This window comes from Erpetoichthys calabaricus, chromosome 9, assembly GCF_900747795.2.
Source record: "Erpetoichthys calabaricus chromosome 9, fErpCal1.3, whole genome shotgun sequence".
Taxonomy (NCBI): domain Eukaryota; kingdom Metazoa; phylum Chordata; class Cladistia; order Polypteriformes; family Polypteridae; genus Erpetoichthys; species Erpetoichthys calabaricus.
Genome location: NC_041402.2, coordinates 2,415,354 through 2,441,791, shown reverse-complemented (window position 1 = coordinate 2,441,791; position 26,438 = coordinate 2,415,354). Strand labels below are relative to the sequence as shown.

General features: G+C 44.6%; 1 protein-coding gene across 2 annotated transcripts in view; it reads right to left on the bottom strand.

Moving 5' to 3' along the window:
• The window catches only part of vav2 (vav 2 guanine nucleotide exchange factor), a 522,340-nt gene that overhangs the window by 104,320 nt on the left and 391,582 nt on the right, over window positions 1-26,438 (bottom strand). For both annotated transcript variants that reach the window (XM_028809081.2, XM_051931588.1), the window contains 4 exons: window positions 20,697-20,795; window positions 19,142-19,210; window positions 17,650-17,750; window positions 8,810-8,909 (listed from right to left, as the gene is read on the bottom strand). In XM_028809081.2, coding sequence (XP_028664914.2) covers window positions 8,810-8,909; window positions 17,650-17,750; window positions 19,142-19,210; window positions 20,697-20,795 — 369 coding nt within the window. The remainder of the gene's footprint in view (window positions 1-8,809; window positions 8,910-17,649; window positions 17,751-19,141; window positions 19,211-20,696; window positions 20,796-26,438) is intronic.

The window sequence follows — 26,438 nt, the reverse complement described above, 5'->3', positions numbered from 1 at the left end:
GGAAACTCATTTCGGCCGCTTGTATTCGCGATCTCGTTCTTTCGGTCACTATAAGTAATGTGATTGTTATAATTTGTTAGTAACCCTCACCTGTTCGGTTTCTCTTCTTGGTACTCAAATGTGGCACTTGGTGTCACGGCCCTCCTGCCTGCCTAAGGTAAAGTCACCTCTGATGGAGAATCGCAGGAATCGTCAGGTAGAGGGGTCCTGTCATCGGACTGGCTGGCCCAGCGCTGTCTCAGCTGTGGAATGGCCAACTGGGGGAGGCAGCTTGATGGCCGAGGTGTCCAGGACTCTCTGAAGAAATCCAAGTCAAATTATGTGATATCATCTACTGTTAAATTCTGCTCCGTACTTGTAATATTTTTATTTGTATACTGTAATGAAGTTTACTTGTGTTCTGTTCTGTGTATTGTGTTGTGTTGTGACCCCCTTCTTTTTGACACCCAACCTACCTGGAAAGGGGTCTCTCCTTGAACTGCCTTTCCCGAGGTTTCTTCCATTTTTTTTTCCCTTCAAGGTTTATTTTTCTTGTCTTCTTAGAGAATCAAGGCCGGGGGGCTGTCAAGAGGCACTTCCTGTGTGATTTTTGGGCCACACAGAAATAAATTGTATTGTATTGTATTGTACAGCGAGTTCAGCAGCAATCTCAGCCTGTCCATTCTATTGTGGTTTGTAAAACACGAGACATCAGACAGACGAGCCTCCTTCTGTTTGTGAGGTCCGAAACATCCACTGGTCTCATTATTCACTGCTGGGTTCTGTGCATTGTACTTCAGAATGAGCACTCGGTGGACATCATCTGTCCTGCAAACAGAGAAGCCCTACAACTAAAGACAAAGTCAAACATGCTTGAGGGGCAAGTTGTGGACAATACAATACAAATTATTTTTGTGTTGCCCAAAATCACACAAGAAGTGCCACAATGGGCTTTCACAGCCCCTGCCTCTTGACAGAGGCCTTGAGTCTCTAAGAAGACGAGGAAACACACTTTAAGGGAAAAAAAATGGAAGAAACTTTGGGAAAGGCAGTTCAAAGAGAGACCCCTTTCCAGGTAGCTTGGGTGTGCAGTAGGTGTCAAAAAAGGGGGTCAATACAATACAATAGTGCAACAGAAATATTACAGGTACAGAGCAGAATTCAACAGGAGATGATGTCCCATAATAGGATTTGGATTTGTTCAGAGAGTCCTGGAGACCTCGGCCATCAAGCTGTCTCCCTCTATTGGCCATTCTACAGCTGAGTCAGTGCTGGGCCAGCCAATCCGATAAAAGGACCCCTCTACCGGATGATTCCTGCGATCCTCCATCAGAGATGACTGAGATGCACAGATTTGTAAGTCATGATAAGTTCACACAAATAAGCCGGACCTCCGCCATTCAATGCTTTATATGTTAAAAGGAGGATTTTGAAATCTGCCCTAAACTTAACCCGGAGCCAGTGTAAGTACTTAAGGACTGGAGTTATAAGTTTGTATTTTCTTGTTCTTGTAATAATTCTTGCAGAAGCATTTTGGAATAACTGGAGGCTGTATAAAGAACAGTTTGAACATCCAGTGAACACCGCATTGCAGGAGTCAATCCTACTAGAGATAAATGCAGGAATTAATTTCTCAGAATCTAGTGGAGTGAGTCGCTGGGGATGTCAGACTACACGACTAGCCATCACGGGAGTGCACTGCTGACTGTCCTGCACATTGTACAGTGCATCCGGAAAGTATTCACAGCGCATCACTTTGTCCACATTTTGTTTTGTTACAGCCTTATTCTAAAATGGTTTAAATTAATTTTTTTCCTCAGAATTCTGCACACAACACCCCATAATGACAACGTGAAAAAAGTTTACTTGAGGTTTTTCCAAATTTATTAAAAATAAAAACTATTAAAACTTAAAAATAGTAACTGAGAAATCCCATGTCCATAAGTATTCACAGCCTTTGCTCAATACTTTTGTCTCTGCACCTTTGGCAGCAATTCCAGCCTCAAGTCTTTTTGAATATGATGCCACAAGCTTGGCACACCTATCCTTGGCCAGTTTGGCCCATTCCTCTTTGCAGCACCTCTCAAGCTCCATCAGGTTGGATGGGAAGCGTCGGTGCACAGCCATTTTAAGATCTCTCCAGAGATGTTCAATCGGATTCAAGTCTGGGCTCTGGCTGGGCCACTCAAGGACATTCACAGAGTTGTCCTGAAGCCACTCCTTTGATATCTTGGCTGTGTGCTTAGGGTCGTTGTCCTGCTGAAAGATGAACCGTCGCCCCAGTCTGAGGTCAAGAGTGCTCTGGAGCAGGTTTTCATCCAGGATGTCTCTGTACATTGCTGTAGTCATCTTTCCCTTTATCCTGACTAGTCTCCCAGTCCCCACAGCATGATGCTGCCACCACCATGCTTCACTGTAGGGATAGTATTGGCCTGGTGATGAGCGGTGCCTGGTTTCCTCCAAACTTGAGTTCAATCTTTGTCTCATCAGACCAGAGAATTTTCTTTCTCATGGTCTGAGAGTCCTTCAGGTGCCTTTTGGCAAACTCCAGGTGGGCTGCCATGTGCCTTTTACTAAGGAGTGGCTTCCGTCTGGCCACTCTACCATACAGGCCTGATTGGTGGATTGCTGCAGAGATGGTTGTCCTTCTGGAAGGTTCTCCTCTCTCCACAGAGGACCTCTGGAGCACTGACAGAGTGACCATTGGGTTCTTGGTCACCTCCCTGACTAAGGCCCTTCTCCCCCGATCGCTCAGTTTAGATGGCCGGCCAGTTCTAGGAAGAGTCCTGGTGGTTTCGAACTTCTTCCACCTACGGATGATGGAGGCCACTGTGCTCATTGGGACATTCAAAGCAGCAGAAGTTTTTCTGTAACCTTCCCCAGATTTGTGCCTCGAGACAATCCTGTGTCGGAGGTCTACAGACAATTCCTTTGACTTCATGCTTGGTTTGTGCTCTGACATGAACTGTCAACTGTGGGACCTTCTATAGACAGGTGTGTGCCTTTCCAAATCAGGTCCAGTCAACTGAATTTACCACAGGTGGACTCCAATGAAGCTGCAGAAACATCTCAAGGATGATCAGGGGAAACAGGAGGCACCTGAGCTCAATTTGGAGCTTCATGGCAAAGGCTGTGAATACTTATGTACATGTGCTTTCTCAATTTTTTTATTTTTAATAAATTTGCAAAAATCTCAAGTAAACTTTTTTCACGTTGTCATTATGGGGTGTTGTGTGTAGAATTCTGAGGAAAAAAATGAATTGAATCCATTTTGGAATAAGGCTGTAACATAACAAAATGTGCAAAAAGTGATGAAGCGCTGGGAATACTTTCTGGATGCACTGTATTTGGACTGTTTACTCAGTACAGTCATGCAGTGGTATGTGGCCGACCGAGTTAAAGCGATTCGTACTTACAGTCTGCAGGCAACTGGAAAACAACAAAATAATAATGGTTTAGAAATGGCCAAAACCAGTCACAGTAATAAATCTTTCATTATTGCCATTATTATTTCACAGGGTCTCATATTTTCTGACTCTTGGAGGGCTCTTTAAGGTTTGATTTGATCGCCGCCACTCCACAGGTCTAATGCATTCAGCCTGTACCTCCTGTCTTTATGGTCCCATGCCCCAGTTTTGCCTTTTGAGGTTCATTGATGACCCACAAGCACTTGTGAAATGAGCACAATTTTGGTGAAAGGAGCTCACTTAGAAACAGAGAAATACATCCTGCAGTGCTACCGATCACTTAGGCGACCCAACAATGACAACCCTTGACCCATCAGTGGCAATCTGGACAACCCACTGTGAGCCCCTCACGACCTTCCAGTGGTTGAGAAACCCCGCGTGCGGACACTGAGACTTGAAGATCAATCTGTGATACTCTGTATTGGCACTTAAAGTTTGCCTACCAATGACCCACACCAGTCCCACGGAGCCCCAGTTTGCAATGACCCGTTCACTTTGTGACCACCATACGACAGTTCTGAGTTTTGCTCAAACAGCCGTTCCCAACATAAACCCGTAACACTGCACGTGACTAGACTTCTTTGATGCCCCTTTAGCAGCGATTCCAGTCTGCAGTCTTCTTGGATTTGACACCACAAGCTTCACACAGCTGGATTTAGGGATTTTCTTCCATTTTTCTCCGCAGGTTGGATGGAGACCATCAGTGGACGGCTATTTTCAAGTCTCTCCAGAGATGTTTAATTGGGTTCATGTCTGGGATGGCTGAATGGAACAAATGTGGTAAAGTGAGGTCAGCGGCTGATTGCCTTTTTAAATAATTAATCGCCGCTCTCAAAGCTTAAGGTCTGAGCAGTTCCTGGGCGCAATGCGGCGCGGGCGTTTCTGCACTTAAGTGCACAGGTAATTGATGCCGGGAGCTGCTAATCGCCACACCTCTGCCACGTCCCCATTATAAAAGAAGTGTGAGTACAAGAGGGGGTATGGAAAAATGGAACGAAAAGGAACAGAAGTTAAAAGGCGACTGAAGAGTAGGGTCTCAGGTAGGACGATCCGGCCACCTTGATGGGAAAGAGAGCACAATCAGGGACCCCTCGTAAGTTGTGGCGCTCTAGGAGCTGAACAATGGCGTGGAGTGGGGCGAGCATGGCGGGTGACCTCCCCAGGGATCCGAGGTACGACTGCGGGTGCGTGAAGGATGACGGGAGGAGTGCCGACCTCAGAGGAGGCAGCCAAGATGGGGGTCAGGGGATGAAGATCACAGCTGGCGAGTCGCCGCCGCCTACGTGAGTTATGGGTGAGCCGGGGAGACGAAGGAGGAGGTGTGCTGGGTGGGGTCATACTGAAAAGAACATGAAGGAGCCATCGACTGCATTTCTAACCTCTGCTTTGAATGGATTTATTGATTCACTTGTTTTTATGGATTATTTATTTATGGACGTTTTTGAATCACGGCCCTATTTCTTTGGACACTGTTTTGTTTCGATTCTTTTCAATAAAAGCGCAGAACACTTTTTACATCATCCTCTTGCTCCATGTGATCTGTCCCCATCCGTCAGCTCATCTGGTCATAACTAATCGACGGTGTTGGGTTTGAGAGAATGTTCAGAGGGAGCGTAGAGCAGAGTGGTCCAGAGAAATATCCTTAATGAATACCTGCAACTGAGCGCAGCGCACCTCAGACGTGGCCAACAGGACAAAGCAAAGACACCACAGGAGGAACGCTGCTCTTGAGTGGTCCAGCCAGAGCTGAGACTTAATAATAATAATAATAATAAATAATAATTCAGAACATTTATATAGCGCTTTTCTCAGTACTCAAAGCGCTATCCACACAGGGAGGAACTGGGAAGCAAACCCACAACCTTCCACAGTCTCCTTACTGCAAAGCAGCAGCACTACCACTGTGGCACCTGTGAGGACTTGAACCCTGGGCTGCTGTCATATATCACATATAGTTTGACAGTTTGATTTTGCACGTCTTTATTTGTAAGCTAGACAAAGCAAACGTAATATTAGCTTTTCAGGAGGCCTGTTTTACTTCATCGATGACAACGGCGGTGCTTTGACGTTTATCTAACCAACCTCAACTCACCCCCTCACCACTGCTACTGTCTTTAGAACTGGACTCAGGATGAGGAATTTACGGTGAAGGGGAACGGAGCATCAGACCAGCTTGGCAAGGGGCGACTGTGTTTGGCCTCGGAGGGTATAAGCCACCCACTGCAGGAAGGCCACAAAGTGACTAAACTGAGCACCTGGGGGATGAGTTGTACTTGAATTTGATTGGTCTAAAGTGTGGCTGCTTATGATTGGTTTGGAATCGGAGGTCATTCTGGTTTGTGTAACGTGGTAAGAATGCCATAAAGGTGGTCACCTTGCCTTCATCCTCCCTCTCGCTCTCACCTTCTGGCCATGAAGAGAAGGCCAGGATGAAGACGACTCTGACTCGGCAGGCATGTGGCCGATTTCAATACTCCATTCAAAGGCCATGTGGTGGCAAAGCTGAGCCAGACTGAAGGTAAGTCGAGACCCCCTATGGGTGCAAGAGGCACTGCCACTTAGGCTATAAAGGAATGGTTTATGACGATACTCACACTGTATTTGGATTCCTTAATATCTCTGGGCATTTTTCTGAATCATACATAATTAAACGTGTCACCAAACTCCTGTGTGTTCCTTCACTCTTCACAGATGTAGAAGGGAATTGGGGGGAGTGCTAAAATATCACACCGTGCTAAGTGAGTGGGATTTGATTTGAGACATTTTATTAAGGAGAAACATACAGGGTCACCCATAGGACCTTGCAGGATAAAACAAACCCAATAAAACATCTCCATCCTTCCCATCTAACAGAGCTTGAGAGGATCTGTGGAGATGAATGACAGAAAATCCCCAAATCCAGCTGTGTGACGCTTGTGCTGTCAAATCCATCAAGACTTGGCCTATAAATAGAAAAAGAAATGAGTACAATGACCTCCGCTCTGGGAGACTCTCCTAGAATCTTCCATATTGGAAACAGAGACTTGTATACAATTAGATCAATCGTTCTCAGCTGGAATGGCCCCTTGAGTCCCGGAAATGTGAAGCTGATGTAACGCACTCATCAGAAAACATTAGTTTGGCAGAAGAGCCAAAGGCTAAACTGAACTTTGGTTCATCTTCCGAGAACGAGTCTTTCAGGGGATGATTACGTCATTGGCTTCTCTGAAGCAGGCCACAGTCATTTCTCCCATCAGGTGATAACCAGTTGTCTCCTTTTTTGATATGTGAGCACTGCTGATGCGATGCCTTGAATAGACGTCAGTAGACCCTTCATTCATGGTGTGTTGAGTAACACAATACACCCCGGCCCACCCTCGCTCCAACATCCTACACCACTCAAACACACCTTCAGAAACTCTGGTGGGCCACCGGTGGGGAACTGCGTACAAAACTAATGTTAGTTTCGGTTTTTTGAACTGTATGCGAACCGAGCCTCAGCTGTTTCTCTCAACGACGACCGTCAGAATTACGTTATTGTGCTGCAGCCGGCAATTTTGAACTCATTTGCTACCTTAGAGAAGACCAGTACTGAAGGGCGCTTTATAAATTAAAGTTCTGTAGCAACACAACAGGGCTTGGTGCCCACAGCTCAGATGACCTTGGTAATAATAATAATAATAATAGTAATAATAATGCATTTCATTTATAGGGGCACTTTACATTAGCAGTAAATCTCAAAGTGCAACATAAAAAGTTTAAACAAAGGCAAGGCAAGATAAAAACCGAGATAAAACAACAATAATTAGAGCATTCTTATTAATAAGCTTTGATAAATAGAAAAGTCTTTAGCTGTTTTTTAAAGCAGCCCACCATCTGCTGTGTTCTCAGGCTCTCTGGTAGGCCATTCCAGTGCCGCGTTAACCCTTAAACTGACACATACACCCCTGGACGCCAAATACTTTTTTTTGCTGCACTTTTTAAGGAAATGTCACAATTCGCCAAGAAAAAGTGACATTTTTAATGGAACACGTATTTTTTTCATGCAAAGAGCATCACAATTACTGCAACGCTGGTCATTTTACACACCGCCAATCAACTGTAAAAACTATTAAAGAAACTACCGGAACAATCAATTATGATATGCAGAAGGTGTGACTGACGCCACTGATGAAATGCAGTAAATCAGCGAGCCAACTGCGCTTGAACTGGCCAACGCCAGTCTAGTGCAGCGGCTCAATCCCAGGGACATTGAGGCTGCAGGGGGCGCCAGTGGTCACGAGCTGGCTGCTCAACGAATGTACGGCTCCAGTGTCAGCTCCCAATTGCACTGGGAACCGACTATAGCCGGTTCCGGTGGTTTAAGGGTTAACTGAAGGTCACGACCTCCAAACAATGCCCTGACGACAGAAGTCCGATCGTAACAATAATGCAAGATGGCGGCCAAAATGGCTCAAAGATAAGAGGTGGCAATTAAAGTCTGTCCATCCTCTTCCGCTTATCCGAGGTCGGGTCGCAAGCGCAGCAGCTTGAGCAGAGATGCCCAGACTTCCCTCTCCCCGGCCACTTCTTCTATCTCTTCCAGGGGAATCCCAAGGCATTCCCAGGCCAGCTGAGAGACATAGCCCCTCCAGCGTGTCCTGGGTCTTCCCCTGGGCCTCCTCCCGGTTAGACGTGCCCAGAACACCTCACCAGGGAGGCATCCTGATCAGATGCCCGAGCCACCTCATCTGACTCCTCTCCATGTGGAGGAGCAGCGGCTCTACTCTGAGCTCCTCCCGGATGACTGAGCTTCTCACCCTCTCTTTAAGGGAGAGCCCAGACACCCTGCAATTGAAACTCATTTCAGCATTTCAGCTGCTTGTATTCGCGATCTCGTTCTTTTGGTCACTACCCATAGCTCATGACCATAGGTGAGGGTAGGAACATAGATCGACTGTAATCGGCAATTAAAGTAAACCGGGGAAATCAAAAATAAACGTCAGAATCAAAATCTGAGAACCCAGAATGAGTGCCAGAAAGCCGAAGAGGGTGAAGAAAATCCTAAAATATCAACAGATTCCAAATTATAACACGGTGGACCAGCACTGGGCGCCTCCATACACGGACATGCTGCCAGAACGTCTCCTTCCGCCACAAAAACACATGTGCTGACCATTAGGTAAGTAACAGACAAAAAAATATCGTTTATTGGAGGAGTGGTCCTTTGTGGTGGCCCTCATCACACAAATGTCATAAACTTGATGTTTAAAACTGAATCAATTAATAGTAAAAGAAAAGTTTATAAAAGTCAAAATCTTCTCATTTCCAGAAGCTTTCAACGACACTGGCACAGGTTTCCAGTAGATGTCAAGAAACGCGTTCATTATGCCCGCTCTGCTTACCTCCACTTTAATTTTAACGTCTTCCCGTGTGGCGATGAGGTGATCTAACGTTTTCTGGGAATTCTCCAAGTGGCTGCAGTACTCTCCATAAATCAGAAGGCTAAAAACAGAAAGTGGATTAAATGAAAACAGCAGAAAAAAAAGACACCAAAAGGGGTGAACCCCCCCCCAAACCCACTGGTGAAAAGCACATCTCGTTGAAATGCCATCCTCTCACGTTACACACCAACTTCAAGCCCCGTGGTGCTCTTCTCATTTCTAACTTTACGGTTTAGCCGACTGACATTGTGCGGACGTAGCTCGCCAGCTGCTCACTCGCGAGTTCTCGAATCGAGTTCAAGTGACTTTCAGATGATTTGAAGTGAAAGGATTACAAGATTCGTCAGGGGGGCACAGCGGGGCGACCTTCAGCCCTCAAAATCACTGGCATGCAGTACCCGGAGAACACTGGAGAGTCTTTAAAAAAATTCATCAACCAACTCCTGCTGCCATACGGTGACTTCAGACATCATTTTAAAAGGAATTAAGGTTAGGGTGCTGGGACTGAGCAAGACACCCATCGTGGCATTATCAGAAGGTTTGGTTCATTTAAAGCAATAAAATTAAATCAGAGAATTCAAGAAGTTTATTGTCATAAGCACAGTAAAAAAAAAAAACACAAAATGGTTCAAACCATCTTACTGTGCCAGTCTCCATTACACCAAACAATAAATTAGACAGAAGTTAACCTAAAAGTAATAATTAGGCAGAAATCAGAAAATAATCAGAAAAAAGAAAATCCAAGAAATGAAGTGCTCTGTGCCTCGTGCTACAGACAGGGTAACAAGCAATGGAACTGATGGAACGTGGAGGGCGCAGTGATGAATGTACTGATGGCCTGTGGGTAGAAGCTACTGGCGAGTCTTGTTGTCCTTCATATCACACTCCTGTATCATCTCCCTGATGGCAGACGTGTGAAGATACTACTGTGTGCTGTCCTTAATAATGTTCCTGATGACCCTGGTAGTAGTATGAATGTCCTGGAGTGATGGGAAGACTGTGAGAGATGAGATGAACTGCGCAGTTTTTATCACAGCTTTTCTCAAACCAGGGTTTCCCGAGACATCGCGAGGGGTTTCGTGAGAAATGATAATGAATAGCAGCGGCAAATAAATAAAGTTGAACAGTGGAAGAAGATAATAAACCTTCTCTTCTTTTAGCTGCTCCCGTTAGGGGTTACCACAGCAGATCATCCTCTTCCATATCTTCCTGTCCTCTGCATCTTGTTCTGTCACCCCCATCACCTGCATGTCCTCTCTCACCACATCCATAAACCTTCTCTTAGGCCTTCCTCTTCTCCTCTTGCCTGGCAGCTCTATCCTTAGCACCCTTCTCTCATTATACTCAGCATCTCTCCTCTGCACATGTCCAAACCAACACCATCTCACCTCTCTGACTTTGACCTGACCCTCTAATGTCCTCATTTCTAATCCTGTCCATCCTCGTCACACCCAATGCAAATCTTAGCATCTTTAACTCTGTCACCTCCAGCTCGGTCTCCTGTGCCATCGTCTCCAACCCATATAACATAGCTGGTCTCACTACCATCCTGTAGACCATCACTGTCACTCTTGCTGATATCAGTCGGTCACAAATCACTCCTGACACTCTTCTCCACCCTGCCTGCACTCTCTTCTTCACTTCTCTTCCACAATCCCCCTTACTCTGTACTGTTGATCCCAAGTATTTAAACTCATCCACCTTCGCCAACGCCATTCCACTGACCTCCCTCTCATTCACACACTTGTATTCTGTCTTGGTGATCCTACTGATCTTCATTCCTCTCCACCTCTCCAGGTTCTCCTCAAGCTGCTCCCTACTCTCGCTACAGATCACAATGTCATCAGCAAACATCATACTAAACTTTCTCTAACAGGAATAAATTTGAGTTTGCGTTAATTGAATTAGCAGCCACTAGGATGTGTGGCAGTGCTGTCCATGCTTCGCTTCTCATACAGCAACTAGCGCTCATGTCGCTTACGAGCTAACTGCTGCTGGTTGGTGCAAGCAAGAAACGTGAGAAGTCCAGTCAGCCTCTCATCAATCCGACGTGTTGTCTAGCGTGCAGGTATGTATGTATTCAGTCATTAATATGAAAAGTTTGTACGTTATTCCTCTGTGCAATGTATTTCTTTTGTTTTCTCTTATTTAGGTTGTGTTTTTAAATTACACAAACAAGTCTGAGTATTCAAACTTAAGAAATTGACATGTTTAAATACAGTTTGAACTAATAAGCATGCATTTTAAAAATGTTCGAGCAGGCGTTCAAACACGACTTTCATGCACCAAATCATGAGGTGGTGCTGCTAGAGCACATATCAAATGTAACCTTCTAAATTCTTTACTCTCTGAACATAAACCCAAAAGTGGACTATCCGACCGTGGGTTTCTCGCCGTTTTTCGATATTGTTCTAGCTATTCTATAGTAATCAGTAGTCATTGTGATGTTGATGTATGAAAATGATGAAACTATTAACAATTAATTATCACAAAGTTATTAAGTTGTTGCTCTGAGGTTATGTTGACCAACTCAGACGCAGTCAGATGCACATCACATCACGCACATGCTGCTTTTAAATGTCATTGTTCAAACAAATGTTTCAGGTTTATTGAATTTCTGTTCGAATACATTTTGTTTAAAAACACAGCCTGCTTTAATTGTATTAGTTTATGTTTTATTTATCATCTTCTTTTAATTTTTTTTTATTTTATAGAAATTTCTAACCATGAAAATGTGGCGCAGGTTTCACACTAGAAAAGTACATTTTATTAATCATGTATGTTTCACAAGGGTGGCACGGTGGCGCAGTGGGTAGTGCTGCTGCCTCGCAGTTTGGAGACCTGGGGACCTGAGGTTCGCTTCCTGGGTCCTCCCTGTGTGGAGTTTGCATGTTCTCCCTGTGTCTGTGTGGGTTTCCTCCCACAGTCCAAAGACATGCAGGATAGGTGGATTGGCGATTCCAAATTGGCCCTAGTGTGTACTTGGTGGGTGGGTGTGTTTATGTGTGTCCTGCGGTGGGTTGGCACCCTGCCTGGGATTGGTTCCTGCCTTGTGCCCTGTGTTGGCTGGGATTGGCTCCAGCAGACCCCCGTGACCCTGTGTTGGGATATAGCGGGTTGGATAATGGATGGATGTTTCACGAATAACATCTCTTTGGTACTTACATTTGTTTATATGACATTTTACTTTGATCTATCTTATGCTATTGAAAATTGCAAATAGATGATTAAGTATAGCACTTACTATTATTATATTATGTTATACATGTTTTCCTTATGATCGTTAAATTTATAAATAAAACACTAACAATGATCTGCGGTGGGTTGGCGCCCTGCCCGGGGTTTGTTCCTGCCTTGTGCCCTGTGTTGGCTGGGATTGGCTCCAGCAGACCCCCGTGACCCTGTGTTAGGATATAGCGGGATGGATAATGACTGACTGACTGACTAATAATGATATAATTATTATGTAGGAGTTCCCTAGGACATGAATATTATTTCAAGGGTACCGCACGGGCGAAAAGGTTGAGAAACGGTGAATTTAAGGGACAAGTGACGTAAGAGCGGATGATACACTGTGTCACACACGTGTGAGTAGGAGGCAGCTAAAGGTGCCTGAGTAATGGTAATATCACCACCGACCAGGGGGTGGCAGAGTGTACCGACTGTCTTTCTCAGTTATTTGCAGACCGTTCCTGGGAAATACTGCCAGGTTCTGGCACTCTCGATGACATCATGTCCGGGTCTGGCCCCAGAGATGACATCACTTCCGGTCCCAACACCATCACTTCTGGCACTGGCCCCCAGAGATGGTGTCACTTTTGGTCCCATGGACGTCACCTCCGGTCCCGACCCTAAAGATGATGTCACTTCCTGAACAGGCCTTTTAAAGCCGCCATCTTTCTTGTCTCTGATCAGTTCTGTTTTGGACTCAGTCTTGTGAACATCCTAAATTGATGGATCAAAGGCCAGAAGTCCAAATGACCGTCATCATCAAGTTCTTCCTGAATACAATAAGGACATGACTGTGAGGTCATTTATGTTAGGTAGAATGCCTACAGGGGGGCTGGGTGGTCTCGTCGCCTTGTGACCCCTGCAGATTTTATTGTTTTTCTCCACACGTCTGGAGTTTTTTTGTTTTTTCTGTCCACCCTGGCCATTGGACCTTACTTTTATTACTTTTATTCTATGTTAATTAGTGTTCCCTTATTTTAATTCTTATTTATTTTGTCTTTTTTCTCTTTCTTCATCATGTAAAGCACTCTGAGCTCCACCATGACTGGACTGCCAATACTGATGCTCTGTGTAAGAAAGGACAGAGCCGGTTATACTTCCTTAGAAGGCTGGTGAGGAAGGCAGGCTCTATTGTAGGCACGGAGCTGGACAGTGTGACATCCGTGGCGGAGTGACGGGTGCTAAGCAGACTCCTGTCAATCATGGAGAATCCACCACATCTACTGAACAGGATCATCTCCAGACAGAGGAGCAGCTTCAGCGACAGACTGCTGTCACCGTCCTGCTCCACTGACACACTGAGGAGATCGTTCCTCCGCCACACTATGTGATTCTTCAGTTCCACCCGGGGGGGTAAACGTTAACATTATATAAAGTTATTGACTGTTTTTACCTGTATTATTATCAATCTTTAATTTAATATTGTTTTTTTGTATCAGTAAGGTGCTGCTGGAGTATGTGAATTTCCCCTTGGGATTAATAAAGTATCTATCTATCCATCTATCTATCTATCTATCATATAGTGAGTGCCTTTCACATCTATCTATCTATCTATCTATCTATCATATAGTGCCTTTCACACCTATCTATCTATCTATCATATGGTGCCTTTCACACCTATCTATCATATAGTGCCTTTCACACCTATCTATCTATCTATCTATCTAATATAGTGCCTTTCACATCTATCTATCTATCTATCTATCTATCTATCTATCTATCTATCTATCTAATATAGTGCCTTTCACACCTATCTATCTATCTATCTATCTAGTGTATGAAAATGCATTCTAGAAATAAATGTTGTTCTTGTTATCTCTGTTCAATCATTTCAATTTTAGCAGCCAGGATACATTATACAGGAGGCTGCCCCAAACCTTTATCATGTCTTTTCGGTATTATTTATCACAACTGGATGATTGGGCATAGCAGGTAGAACACCTCCTGCACGATGGATTAAGGAAATAAGGCTTTAGCAGTACGCTAAAAATGAGTTTAAACCTCGTGAACACATTGAAACATTAAAACAAAGGAAACAAAATATACAGCAACCAAGCAGGCGAGTGGGTACAACTCTTCATAAGTCTTTACCCTAAACGTTCTAAGCTCCTAAAATATGCCTAAAACTGAAGTAATTACATATGGGTGTGGAATTTACCCCAAATGCAACCTGGATGAACAGCAGCGCTCTTTGGCAAAGGCTAGACAGCCAATGAGCCGAGTGCTCAGGTGGAAGGTCTCTTTGTGTTAGGCGGTGAGCTGGTGTAAATGTCACATGGGCTGGACGGGCATTCCGGCCAGGATGGAAACAGGAAGCAGACCCGGAAGGAAGAGATGGATGGACAGCCCCTGCAGAAGAAGAGATAATCGTCGGGGAGTTTTTATTCCCCCAGCACAGTAGATGGCAGCAGTCCTGGATATTCACGTCCAGACTATATTTCCCAGCATGCCCTGCTGGGATCACTGGGTGCCACGAGAGGGCGCTGCACAGAGACAAGCTCCCTATTATAATGGACTTCCAGGTGGCCCAGAAGTGCTTCGATCGGGCAATCGCCCTGGCACCGGAAGTAAATAAAAGGGACTGCACTCTCTTATATTCAAGCGAATCGCAGCTGGGAGGTAGTGGAGCAACACTTGAGTGTGTTAAGGAGAAGGAAAGAAAGGAAATATTGTGGAGAGAAAAGACCTGAGTTTGTGTTTATAATCACTTTTTTAGAGGAAAATATAATAAAACCTCCCAGTATTTGAACCCAGGACTGTGCTTCTGTGTTCGTGTCAGGGTTTGGGCTTGCTGACGCCCGGGTTTCCTTCACACTGGTCAGTCTTTCTGGTAGGCCCTCCAGCTGTGATGGCTGGAGTGACCATCACTTTCACTTCAAACTTCCCTGCTGCATTTATGGGCCAACGGGACACTGACAGTAAAGGCCTGACGCCATTCCCAAGATGGCCCCTCCACCAATCCCATCCCGGTCCTACCTTTCTTCTCCAATCGAGTCTTCTCTTAGTGATAAGAGCCTCACATGACGCTCCTCGTGCTTTTCCAACTTCGGCCCACACTGACCTCACACACCCCTCTTTACCGTTTCTAGCTGCAGCTCAGCAAAGCAGACAATACAGAACTTGCTAGATGAAGTGCCATTAACCCTAAACTTTTCAGTGGTTTTCTAGAGCATTCTTTTATCAGTGTGGTGTTACGTGTCGAATTAATGACGATAAAGGAGACACACGCAGCATGTCATTAATTATTTACAGTCCATCCCCATAGCAGAGGGTGTGTTGAAAGGGCGGCCTAAAATGAATGTTCTCCTTTTATAAAAAGCTATTTCTACAGCCATTTTCTTATGAACTAACAAACACATATCTGTATTTTGCATACACTCATAACACACGTGTAAAAATGAACATAATGAAGCATACATACGAGACACTTAACACGGAGCAATGAATTCATGTGACTGAAAAAACCATCGGCCATTAGACGAACTGCATGAATGGACAGCCAATCACAGTTCTGAACAATTCTCTAATTCGGCCAATCAAAACTTTTCTTGAAGCCGCTGTGCGCCAGCCCACCTAGATTAAGTTTTAATTATTTTAATTATAAACGTGAAAACAAATGTTTGGTGGCCATTAGCAATAATAAATCACATGCGGCTTTGTAACCCTCTGGGAGGCAGATAGCAGTTAATGAATTTTGACAGGGCAGCCATCAAAGGAAAGAAGTGAAAATTAGCAACGGGAACAAATGAAGCCCCCCCTGAAAAATAAGAGCAAGGAGCATGCGGTTAAATCCGGAAGATGAAAGCTTTTTGGTGATTCAACACGCATGCAGACCCTGCCAGCACGTCACAGCAGGACAGGTGGCATCAAATCAATTGTTAGAATAATTAACAACAAGCAGACAGGCGTGCAAACAGAAGTGACGACTGGCACTAAATAATGACAAGGCCACTGATTTAGATTTAAAAAGTGACTTCACCAGTCCAACGAATCCTGTTCAGACTTGCCAACCATGGCGTTTGATTCTATACAGTAATGCCTTGCAAACAACTGCTTGTCATTTATATAACTTGTTGATATTATTAATACACCCCAAGTTAAGGCGAATGGCAGGGACAGCCTGTCCAACTGGAACCCAAACAGAAAAAGTGTTAAACTGGACTTCTGTGCTGGTCCATAAAGTGTGCCAGTGTACCCTGAGCCAAAGACCCGCGATCGACTTCATAGACTGATTTGGCGTCGTATGTTCTGATGACCACTTGACATCAGGAGCTGGTGAACAGCAGGCCACCCGGGCCGTTAAGGTGAATCAGCAGATGAACATAAACCAGAATAACGGGGCAAAGGTCAGAAATGAATGGACGGACGAATGAGATTATGCCAAAACCAAAGAGCTGAACAAACCTACCTAGTAGCCAATAAACAGAGAGTCTTTACTAAACTAATAAATGTAAAGAATTGTTATTATTATTAAACAAATACTCCTAAACGGCCTTTTAGGAAGTAAGCACAGTCTTGGACGTCAACTTGCATGGGTGACGTCACATTGCATCTTTGCAACAAAGCTACAAAATGGCTATGGCAGAGATAAACAAAATGGCAACGCAATAAATACAAAACGGAATGCTGAACTCAATTAAAAGAAGTTATCAGGAAAATAACAATCAAAAAATCAGATTCCCAACTTCTAGTTTGGTGCTATGGGAGTGCGTTGGAGGCTCTACTCAAGAGGTAAACTGCGGGACCCCTTTTTTGTGAGACATGCCTTCTATCCCCTCTTTCTCTTCCAGTCCTGAAGGGTATGAGAAGCCCTCCGTGGGGCCGTGGCGATGCTTCCAGTCTGACCCAGTAGCCTTCCGGTCATCCTGCTACACCAGAAGCACCGCTTGCAGAAGCAGTCAAAAGCAGTTTACTGAAACAGTTCCCACCCGACTTTCATTTTCTTGCTGCCTGACGAAGGCAGAAACTGTAATCCAAAAAACTGAGCGTAGGGTCAAAACTAGGAAATCAAATGGACACCTAAGACTAAACGTTAGACAAACTCAAAGTAGGGAATACATATCAAAGGTCTAAACAGATGAAGACTCACAAAACATGAGCAGCTCAGCTCACCATAACACCATCTACTATGTTTCTAATAATTTGTGCCTCGATATCGGCACGGGTATGACCCTTAAGAGCACCACGCATATTACTTAGAAGAACATTCCTTGTGCTCATCCACCCTGAGCAGGCTCTGTTAATACACAAGGACTTGCTGAGTGGACTCCAAGGAAGACAACATACAGAATCACCAAGCAGAGGGCCAGGAAGAGTTGATCTAGAAGAACCAATAATTGTTTGTGTGTGACTGGCGCTCTTGTCCAGAGAATGTTCCTGCCTTGCGCCCAATGTTTGCTTCTTCAGCTTCTCTGCAATCTTGCTCAGGATAAGTGGGTTAAAAAATGCATGGATGGATGGATGGACAGTCCTATTCAGATATCAGAAATAAAATCCCCATGTTCCAAAAAATACCTAAAATAGTGTTAAATAACGTTAACGAATGCAAAGTTTTTTTGTTTGTTTCTTACCGTTCTTTAAATTCCAAGAATATTTTAGCCAGTCCACTTCCACCTGCCATCATGGTCAGATCAATGGCCCTCAGTAAAGAAAAATGCACCTTGATCAAGTCCTGTGGGGTGGAGAAGAAAGACAACCGACATGTTATAATGTGTTGGACGAGGATGACCAGTCACACTGTCACACTTGATCACATGACATAGGCAGTATGGACAAAACTGTAAGAAGAAATAACTGGTTGAATATTCATTTATTACCAAAGGGCTGCTGGACATTTTATCCAGTGGAGCTACAAACTTCACACCTTTCAGCAGTTAACACCCATGGCCTGACCCCGTTGACTGATAAGCGTTCTGTTCACCTCATGAGCAGTAACAGCCCATGAAACCTGGAAAAGAACGTCAACTGGACAGCAGCGGACAGAGGATTGGGAAAGTCTTCAGACTCTCCATGTTCTTCACATCTTGTCAGCTTCGTGCTAAAAGTGACACTCAGTGGCCCAGAACGACAAAGCGAAAACGGGAATTCTTGCAAATGTATTTTAAATATAACACTGGAACATCCCACTGAAGACGTAGTCAGACCCTTGATACTCTGGACTTTGTTGAAGCCCCTCTGGCTGCCATTCTAGCCTGGGGTCTTCTTGGGTCTGAGATGACATTCACTGTCTTAATCTTCTTTATTTATTTATCAGGTTTGTACAATGCTATATACTGTATATGCTGCCGTTCTTTATTATATTCTGTAAGTGCCTTGAGCATGGGAAAGGCGCTATATAAATAAAATGTATTATTATTATGACAAGGGCTGCACAGCTCTCACACACACACACACACACACAGAGATGATCACGGTTACAGTGCCATATAAAGTGAATTACATGTGACACTGTGCCACCCAATGCCTTCTGGGAGATCGCAGTGACAGTGCAACGTGTGTCCTAACTGCACAGCTCCAAACTGGCAACGTGACGTACACATGAATTTCCACTGGTTTCACAGTGACATCATTAGCACAAAGCACTTGTGTGAAAAAGTAAGTACACCCCAGGAAATGTGTTTTTTTTTTTTTTTTTATTTAACATATTCTGGGAGGCAGTCCGAGAAAACCAGTTTTGGAATTCAATTAAACCCGATCAAAAATGAAAGGAGCATCGAGTGGCAGACACACAAATGGTTGTTTCTAGCTGGAGTGGTCCTTTAAACTAAAGGAAGATCTAACACTCCATTGACAATTTAGCACCAAAGCAGGACCACCAGCTACCCAAACGTCACATGGCTTCTCCATCATTTAAACAGACGGAGTGGCATCTGAAGGGAAGCTGGCAACCCTGGGTTATCTGTAAGCTGTGGCACAACGCGGGACAAAAGGCCACTTGTTACCCACTCCGTGGAATCCGCTTGCCTAGAGGGGTGGGCTAAGTACTTTATGAACAAAAGGCGCCAGTCCCAGCACTTACGTTCCATTAAAACCACAACATTTACACGATGAGCGTTGATTTACCTCCAAATTGACGAAAATGGCTTCCATATCCTGCTGACTTAAAACCTGCTTCAAAGGAATCATATAATTCTGGAAAAAAAAATACAAGAGTCGTTAGCAAAGCATTCTCCTGCAAAGTGTAACTGGCACCTTCTCAGGCTTCTTAACGGGAGGCCCATCTTGTTGTCTTTTCATATTCCATTCACAATGTATGAGCTGCAGCACAGCTTCTTCTAAGGGGCCACCGGAATCGTCAAACTAAACACCAAGTGTGAACAAACACAGAGGATTGTGGGATAGAAAAGCCATTCTGTAGGTGTTATTATTTTTACTGACTTCTCTGTGTCACATTACAAGCAAATATGACAAGGACAGCTGACCTGAGAGGATTATGGATCATAAATAGATGCTGGGATAAGAGGATCAGGCGAGAAAATGGGAAGTGAGGGATAGGTAGCATTGTTATTGGGTGAACCCATCCAAGTGCCAGTGTGGGAGAAGGTGACAGGCCACAGGTGTCTCAGAAATAAGTCCGTGGTCACTTAAGTAAGACAGAAAAGTCAATGGGGAGCGGGCTGAAGCTCATCCAAAAACCACCCTACTGACATTGAAGGTACTTCGGTGGGCCAGGAGCGTCAGAGCCACCCAGAGTTTTAATTGTAAACTTTGTCACACACGGGCAGCTAAAGGGCCTGAATGAGACCAGGGGGTGGCGGAGTACCCTGACTCTTTATCTCACTTCTCTGCAGACCTGTTATGGGAAATTCTGCCTGGCCCTGATGATGTCACTTCCGTTTCCGGGCCTGATGATACCACTTCAGATTCTGCCCCAACCCCCTTCTGGTGCTGGCCCGGATGACACCACTTCCAGTTCCGGTCCCATTTGATGACGTCACTTCCTCTGTTCGCCATCTTGCCATTCTCAAATCAGTCCTGTTGTGGACTCTAACCTGTACTACTACACCATTATTCATCTAATTTAGCAGCCAGGAAAACAATATATGGGTGGCTGCCCCAAACCTGTGTGTGTCTTTTTGTCAAGTTTATGACAAATTGGAAATGACAAAGGCAGGGGCACCCAAGGTCAACCAGAGTGAGACCCCACGTTTCTGACCCTCGAATTGACTTCAAGGATCATTCATGAGGGAGTCCAGGGTTGAGTTTAAGGCTGACATCTTACCAATGACCCTGGAGTTGGCAGGTGAATTGGGGCAAAAGGTAGGGAGGCATTGTGGGAAAAGCACCTGAGAGATCGGGTTTGGGGCACCTTGTAGGCAGAGTGCAGCCAACCCCCCCCCCCATCTGACAGACAAGTCGATTAAAAACCCTGACACCCCATAGAGCCTCACTACACACATCTTCTTTTCTTAGCTCACCTTCTCCCTGTAATCATCCCTCTCATAAATTATCAATGGATCCTCGAACATCCTTTTCTTTTTTTGTCGTATCTATGAATTTTGACAATAAAGCCCACTACAGTCCAGTATAGAAGGGTGTGCACTAAATGGATACCCACATGCATGGTGGCCTCCTACCTTACCCCTCAAATCGGATGATTTCAGACAGTACTACCCACCTTCTCAATGTCTTCCAGTGTCTTGTAGTACTTTGCTTCAGTTTCTTGTATTTCCAACAGACAGCAGTTCCTCTTGTCATCCTCTGTCATTCCCATTTTCTGGTGAGGAGAAATACATGAAGCGTTAGACCTTGGACTCCTACAGCTTCATGACTGGCCGTCTGAGTGACTGATGAGCAGCACAACTGCTGTCTCTTGAAATCAACATTTACTTTAAATTAAAATAAAGTGACGGATTACGAATTCAAGTGACTGGAAATTTACCACTTCAGAGACAGGGATAATAAAATTCTTAAAACTTTGAACTCGGGGATATCAGCCACGAACGATTCTTTGGCCATGAAGACTGGGGGGTCTCGTCCAGATATCACTCAGGAGGACAGGCTAAGAGGCCCTATCAGGCTTCCCCTTAGCACGGAGGTACAGTTGGTGGTTTACAGTCCTAATGTTGGGAGCTCACGTCCCACCTCTGTTGTCTTGGGTGAGGTGGGTGGGATGTCAACTCTGTGCAGTTCCTCGCCGGCGACACCTCTTGTGTGAATTCAGCTGGTTGTGAACCTGTGGTGTTTCTTAAAGGCTGGCTTATCAGTACCACCAAACCGCGGACTGTTCACCACTGGGAAGGACACGTCTGCAGCATCTGATCCACTTCAGGAGACCCAGAAACATCTTTTGATAGACACTGACACACACACACCAGGGGGCTATTTCAGAGTAACGTGTTTCAAGTGACTGACTGAAGTGAAAAACAGGAGATAAAGTGTTTGGGACAAGACGTGGTGGTCCAATTGCGTTTTCTGGAACGTGAGAGTGGTGGAGAGTAAAGTTGGTGATATCTTGCACATATGGTGAAAATGCTTTTTGAGAATCAGCCTTCATCCGATACGTTCAAAGCCAATGTTTAAGGGGGAGCTGGATAAGCCAGTCAATGATCGGGCACATTTATGACCCCACCGTAGACCAGATAAGAACTTTTCTTCAGTGCGATTCTAGGGTTTTTCATTGATCTGCTTGTAACTGATTACCGCCTGAACCCATAACAAGTGCGAAGCTGCTGCTTTGATACTCTTGTCTGTGACATCAGAGGTGCAGATTTAGTTGTGCAGGTAGAATGGATGAGCCTCTGGAAGGAGGACATGTTTTACAAATATGAGCAGCTCTTCCCTTTACAGGATTACAGCCCGGGGGAATACAGGTGAGCAAGATAAAAGGTGAAAAATGGAGTCGGACTCGCGCCTGAGGGGGAGCCGAAGCAATATACCCCCCACGGGTGCAAGTGGCACGTCCAGCACCATCAGGACAGACTTAAAATCGAGGCTTGCAGATGCATGACATTGTCGCTGCTGCTCTGTCTATACAGTCTGCCATGTTGTGTCTCCACCATTCCATCCAAGGGCCAAACTGGACCACGTTGGACCAGAGACGAATAAACGTATGAAGACAGAGAGCCACCCAGTAGCCTAAATAAGATGAACTGCTTATTGTCCAGGCTGTATTGTTTTGCCACCACTCATTTGACTCACAAATACACAATTGGAAATCTTAAGCTAATTTACATATGAATTTAAAAAGTGTGACTTCCTCTCCTGCCTGTTCTGATTCTTTGCCCAATTTCCTGGGGTTATAGACATAAAAGAAAAGGCGGGGGGCTACTAAACTACAATAGCAGCCAATCCTGACAGTAAGCAGGCCGGTCAGAGTAAATGTACAAAGCTGGAGCTGGCACTCTGTTAGATCTGAAACGGTGAATGGGGTCACCCTAGGGACCCTACCAGGACGAAACATTGTTCTTGGGTTCTAAACACTTCACTTCTCACTTGTTCAGTACGAGAAAAACCGTCATGATATAATAAAGCGTCTGACTCATTGCAATGTCAAGTTGTGAAAGTCACCAAGTTTTTTGGGGTTCCCACCTTATTGCTGGCCCTCCAAACCCAAAAAAACCCCTAATATTGGGACTAAATGTTGTGCAGGAAATGACCCCCTGTTGATAAAGAGTAAACTAGTAGGCGACAGAAGGACATGAAGTCACACGTGGCACATCAGCCGATGCCAGGGCTTCAGCACCTAATGGGAGACGAGAGGTCAAAGCTATTCCTTTGATAGAAAGGGGATATCAGTAATATCGGCATGTGGGGTGTCGTTTTATGCTATCTCGAGGTTGCTGATCGCAAATATGAAAACTTTTGCATATTTGATTCTCTATTGGTGGTCCTAGCCCCCCTTAATCTTAGACGGTTAAAAAAAATGACAGATTTCAAACACAAGCAAGCAGGGAATCGTTTTAGACTATTTGGAGGTTGGTGATTATGAATCTTCCTCTTATTCTTCCTCCTCCTCCTTTGACTGCTCCTGTTAGGGGTTGCCACAGTGTATCATCTTCTTCTGTATCTTCCTGTCCTCATCATCTTACTCTGTTACCCCCATCACCTTCATGTCCTCTCTCACCACATCCATAAACCTCCTCTTAGGCCTTCCTCTACTCCTCTTACCTGGTAGCTCTATCCTTAGCACCCTTCACTCATTATACTCAGCATCTCTCCTCTGCACATGTCCAAACCAACGCAATCTCGCTTCTCTGACTTTGTCTCCCAACAGTCCAACTTGAGCTGACCCTCTAATGTCCTCATTTCTAATCCTGTCCATCCTCGTCACACTCAATGCAAATCTTAGCATTTTTAACTCTGTCACCTCCAGCTCTGTCTCTTGTGACACCGTCTCCAACCCATATAACATAGCTGGTCTCACTACCATCCTGTAGACCTTCTCTGTCACTCATGCTGATACCCGTCTGTCACAAATCTCTCCTGACACTCTTCTCCACCCTACCTGCTCTCTCTTCTTCACTTCTCTTCCACAATCCCCATTACTCTGTACTGTTGATCCCAAGTATTTAAACTCCTCCACCTTCACCAACTCTACTCCCCTCATCCTCACCATTCCACTGACCTCCCTCTCATTCACACACATGTATTCTGTCTTGGTGGGCCTACTGACCTTCATTCCTCTCCTCTCTAGAGCAGATCTCCACCTCTTCAGGGTCTCCTCTTGCTCCCTACTCTCGCTACAGATCACAATGTCTCGATGATTATGAATATGACGTTATTTTTGGTTTTTCATCTTTCACGTGGGATGTAATCCTCTATGGACTTCTACCAGCGGGTGACAAAAGACCAAATTCCAACTGTAATCAAGAATATTTAGACTTTGGAAGATTCAAATGGGTGCTTCAATTGAAATGTTAACATATCGGACACAGCTATTCTTGTTTCAAATGCACTCCTTCCTCACAAAGCAAATGAATTACATTTCTAATGAATTTCTAGACTTTTTACACCTAATAAAATCAACAGGATAGAACAGTGGGGGCTGGGTGGTCTCGGATCCCCGGCAGATTTTGTTTTTTTTTTCTCCAGTTTTTTTCTGTTTTCTGTCCTCCTGGCCATCGGACCTTACTTTATTCTTTCTTACTTGGTATCGCCTGATCTTATTTTTAAATTTTTCTTTCTTTATCTTGTAAAGCACTTTGAGCTACGGCATTTGTATGAAAACGTGTGCCAAAAATAAATGGTGGTGTTGTTCTTAACAGCCCTGACCTCTCTTCATGAGAGAACCCAAAAGGAACACACACATGTCTTGTGGTCTTCTGCCGAACCGTCTTTGAGCCTCACGTTGGATGTTCAGGACCCGGTAATTGGGTCAGCCATGTACGTCACTCGTATTTTTCTCATAAAGTGGTGTAGGCCAGGAGACACAGGTGCTAACTGAACAGTCAGCTGCATTCTACTCACTCATCCAAAGTAGCAGTGATGGCCGCCCACCGTCAGAGGCTCACAGTTTGGGATTTATAGGCAAACACAAATCAATGAAAGGATTAGGACGCTGTGCACAAAAGCTGAAATTTGGTAAATCCTGCATGCACGTCAAAGAGACATAAAAAATAAAAAATAAAAAAATCAGAGAAGGACAGAAGACTGAATTGGAAACTTACCTGCATATATCTGATCTGCAGCATGAAGGAACCAAAGCAACAGTGAGATAAGCAATGGTATTAATGTTTGAGAACATACTTAGAAATTTGGAGGAGACCCTTATGAAAGTCTGACTCAGGGCCCACCTCAGGCTCTAAACCAGGCCAGTCCAAGGCTGCCATTGTTGTCATGCACTATCAAGCTACAGAGCCTTGATTTTTGGCATTGGTGGTCAAGCCTGCTTCTTGTGTTTGGGGCCGGGCAAATCTTGTTTTTAAGTCTCACAGAAGCCTTGAGTCCTAATTTTTACACTGAAGCCTTTTTTTGAGGTTCAGAGCTGGTGAATTGCAACAAAACTAAGGCAGATGTAAATTCCTATTTTCACAAAGTGAAGACAGCAAGGAGCACAAAACCAATGCTACATACGTGGCACCGCCACGAGATGACAATCAAAGAGCGCTCGGCTAGAAGGACAATGTGTACAATGCCCACAAACAGGACAGCTCCATGTACTGCAACCTTTGATACTATTGATCACAATATTCTTAGAAATCGCCTTAGTCAATGGGTGGGCCTCTCTGGCAGGGTCTTAAATTGGTTTGAGTCCTACCTGTGGGGTAGAATATTCTTTGTTAGTTGTGGTAATTATACTTCAAAGACCCCTGATATTCTATATGGTGGTCCACAAGGCAACAGCCCTGGGTCCACTGCTCTTTTCGATTTACATGCTTCCATTAGGTCAGATTATCTCGGGGCATAACGTGAGCTACAACAGCTATGCTGATGACACACAACTGTATTTATCAATAGCGCCTGATGACCCTGACTCTCTTGATTCACTGACACAATGTCTTACTTGTGTTTCTGAACGGATGAGTAGTAATATTCTCAAACTAAATAAGGAGAAAACAAACATTTTAGTGATTGGCAAAAATGGATATAATGAGGGTATTAGAAATAAACTTGACGCATTAGGATTAAAAGTCAAGATGGAGGTAAAGAATTTAGGGGTAACTGTTGACTCTGACCTGAATTTATTAATCAGATTACTAGGGCAGCATTTTTTCACTTAAGAAATATAGCAAAAGTTAGACGTCTTATAACACTGCAAAATGCTGAGAAATGAGTTCACGTTTGTGTTATCAGTCGGCTAGATTACTGTAACGCACTCCTCTCAGGACCACCCAAAAAAGACCAATCGATTACAACGAATGCAGAATGCAGCTGCTAGAATCTTAACTCGGAAACGAAAATCTGAGCATATCACACCAGTCTTAGCGTCACTACACTGGTTACCTGTGCCATTTAGAATTGACTTTAAAATACTGCTTATGGTTTGTCCATCCATCCATTATCCAACCCGCTATATCCTAACTACAGGGTCACGGGGGTCTGCTGGAGCCAATCCCAGCCAGCACATTGCTCAAGGCAGGAAACAAACCCCGGGCAGGGTGCCAGCCCACCGCAGGGCACACACACACCAAGCACACACTTGGGACAATTTAGGATCGCCAATCCACCTAACCTGCATGTCTTTGGACTGTGGGAGGAAACCCATGCAGACACGGGGAGAACATGCAAACTCCATGCAGGGAGGACCTGGGAAGCACACCCGGGTCTCCTAACTGCAAGGCAGCAGTGCTACCCACTGTGCCACCATGCCACCCCTAATGGTTTACAAAGCCTTATATTTCAGAATGTCTTTCACCTTACACTCCAAATCGTAACCTTAGATCTTTAAATGAGGGTCTGCTTAGAATTCCAAGAGCTA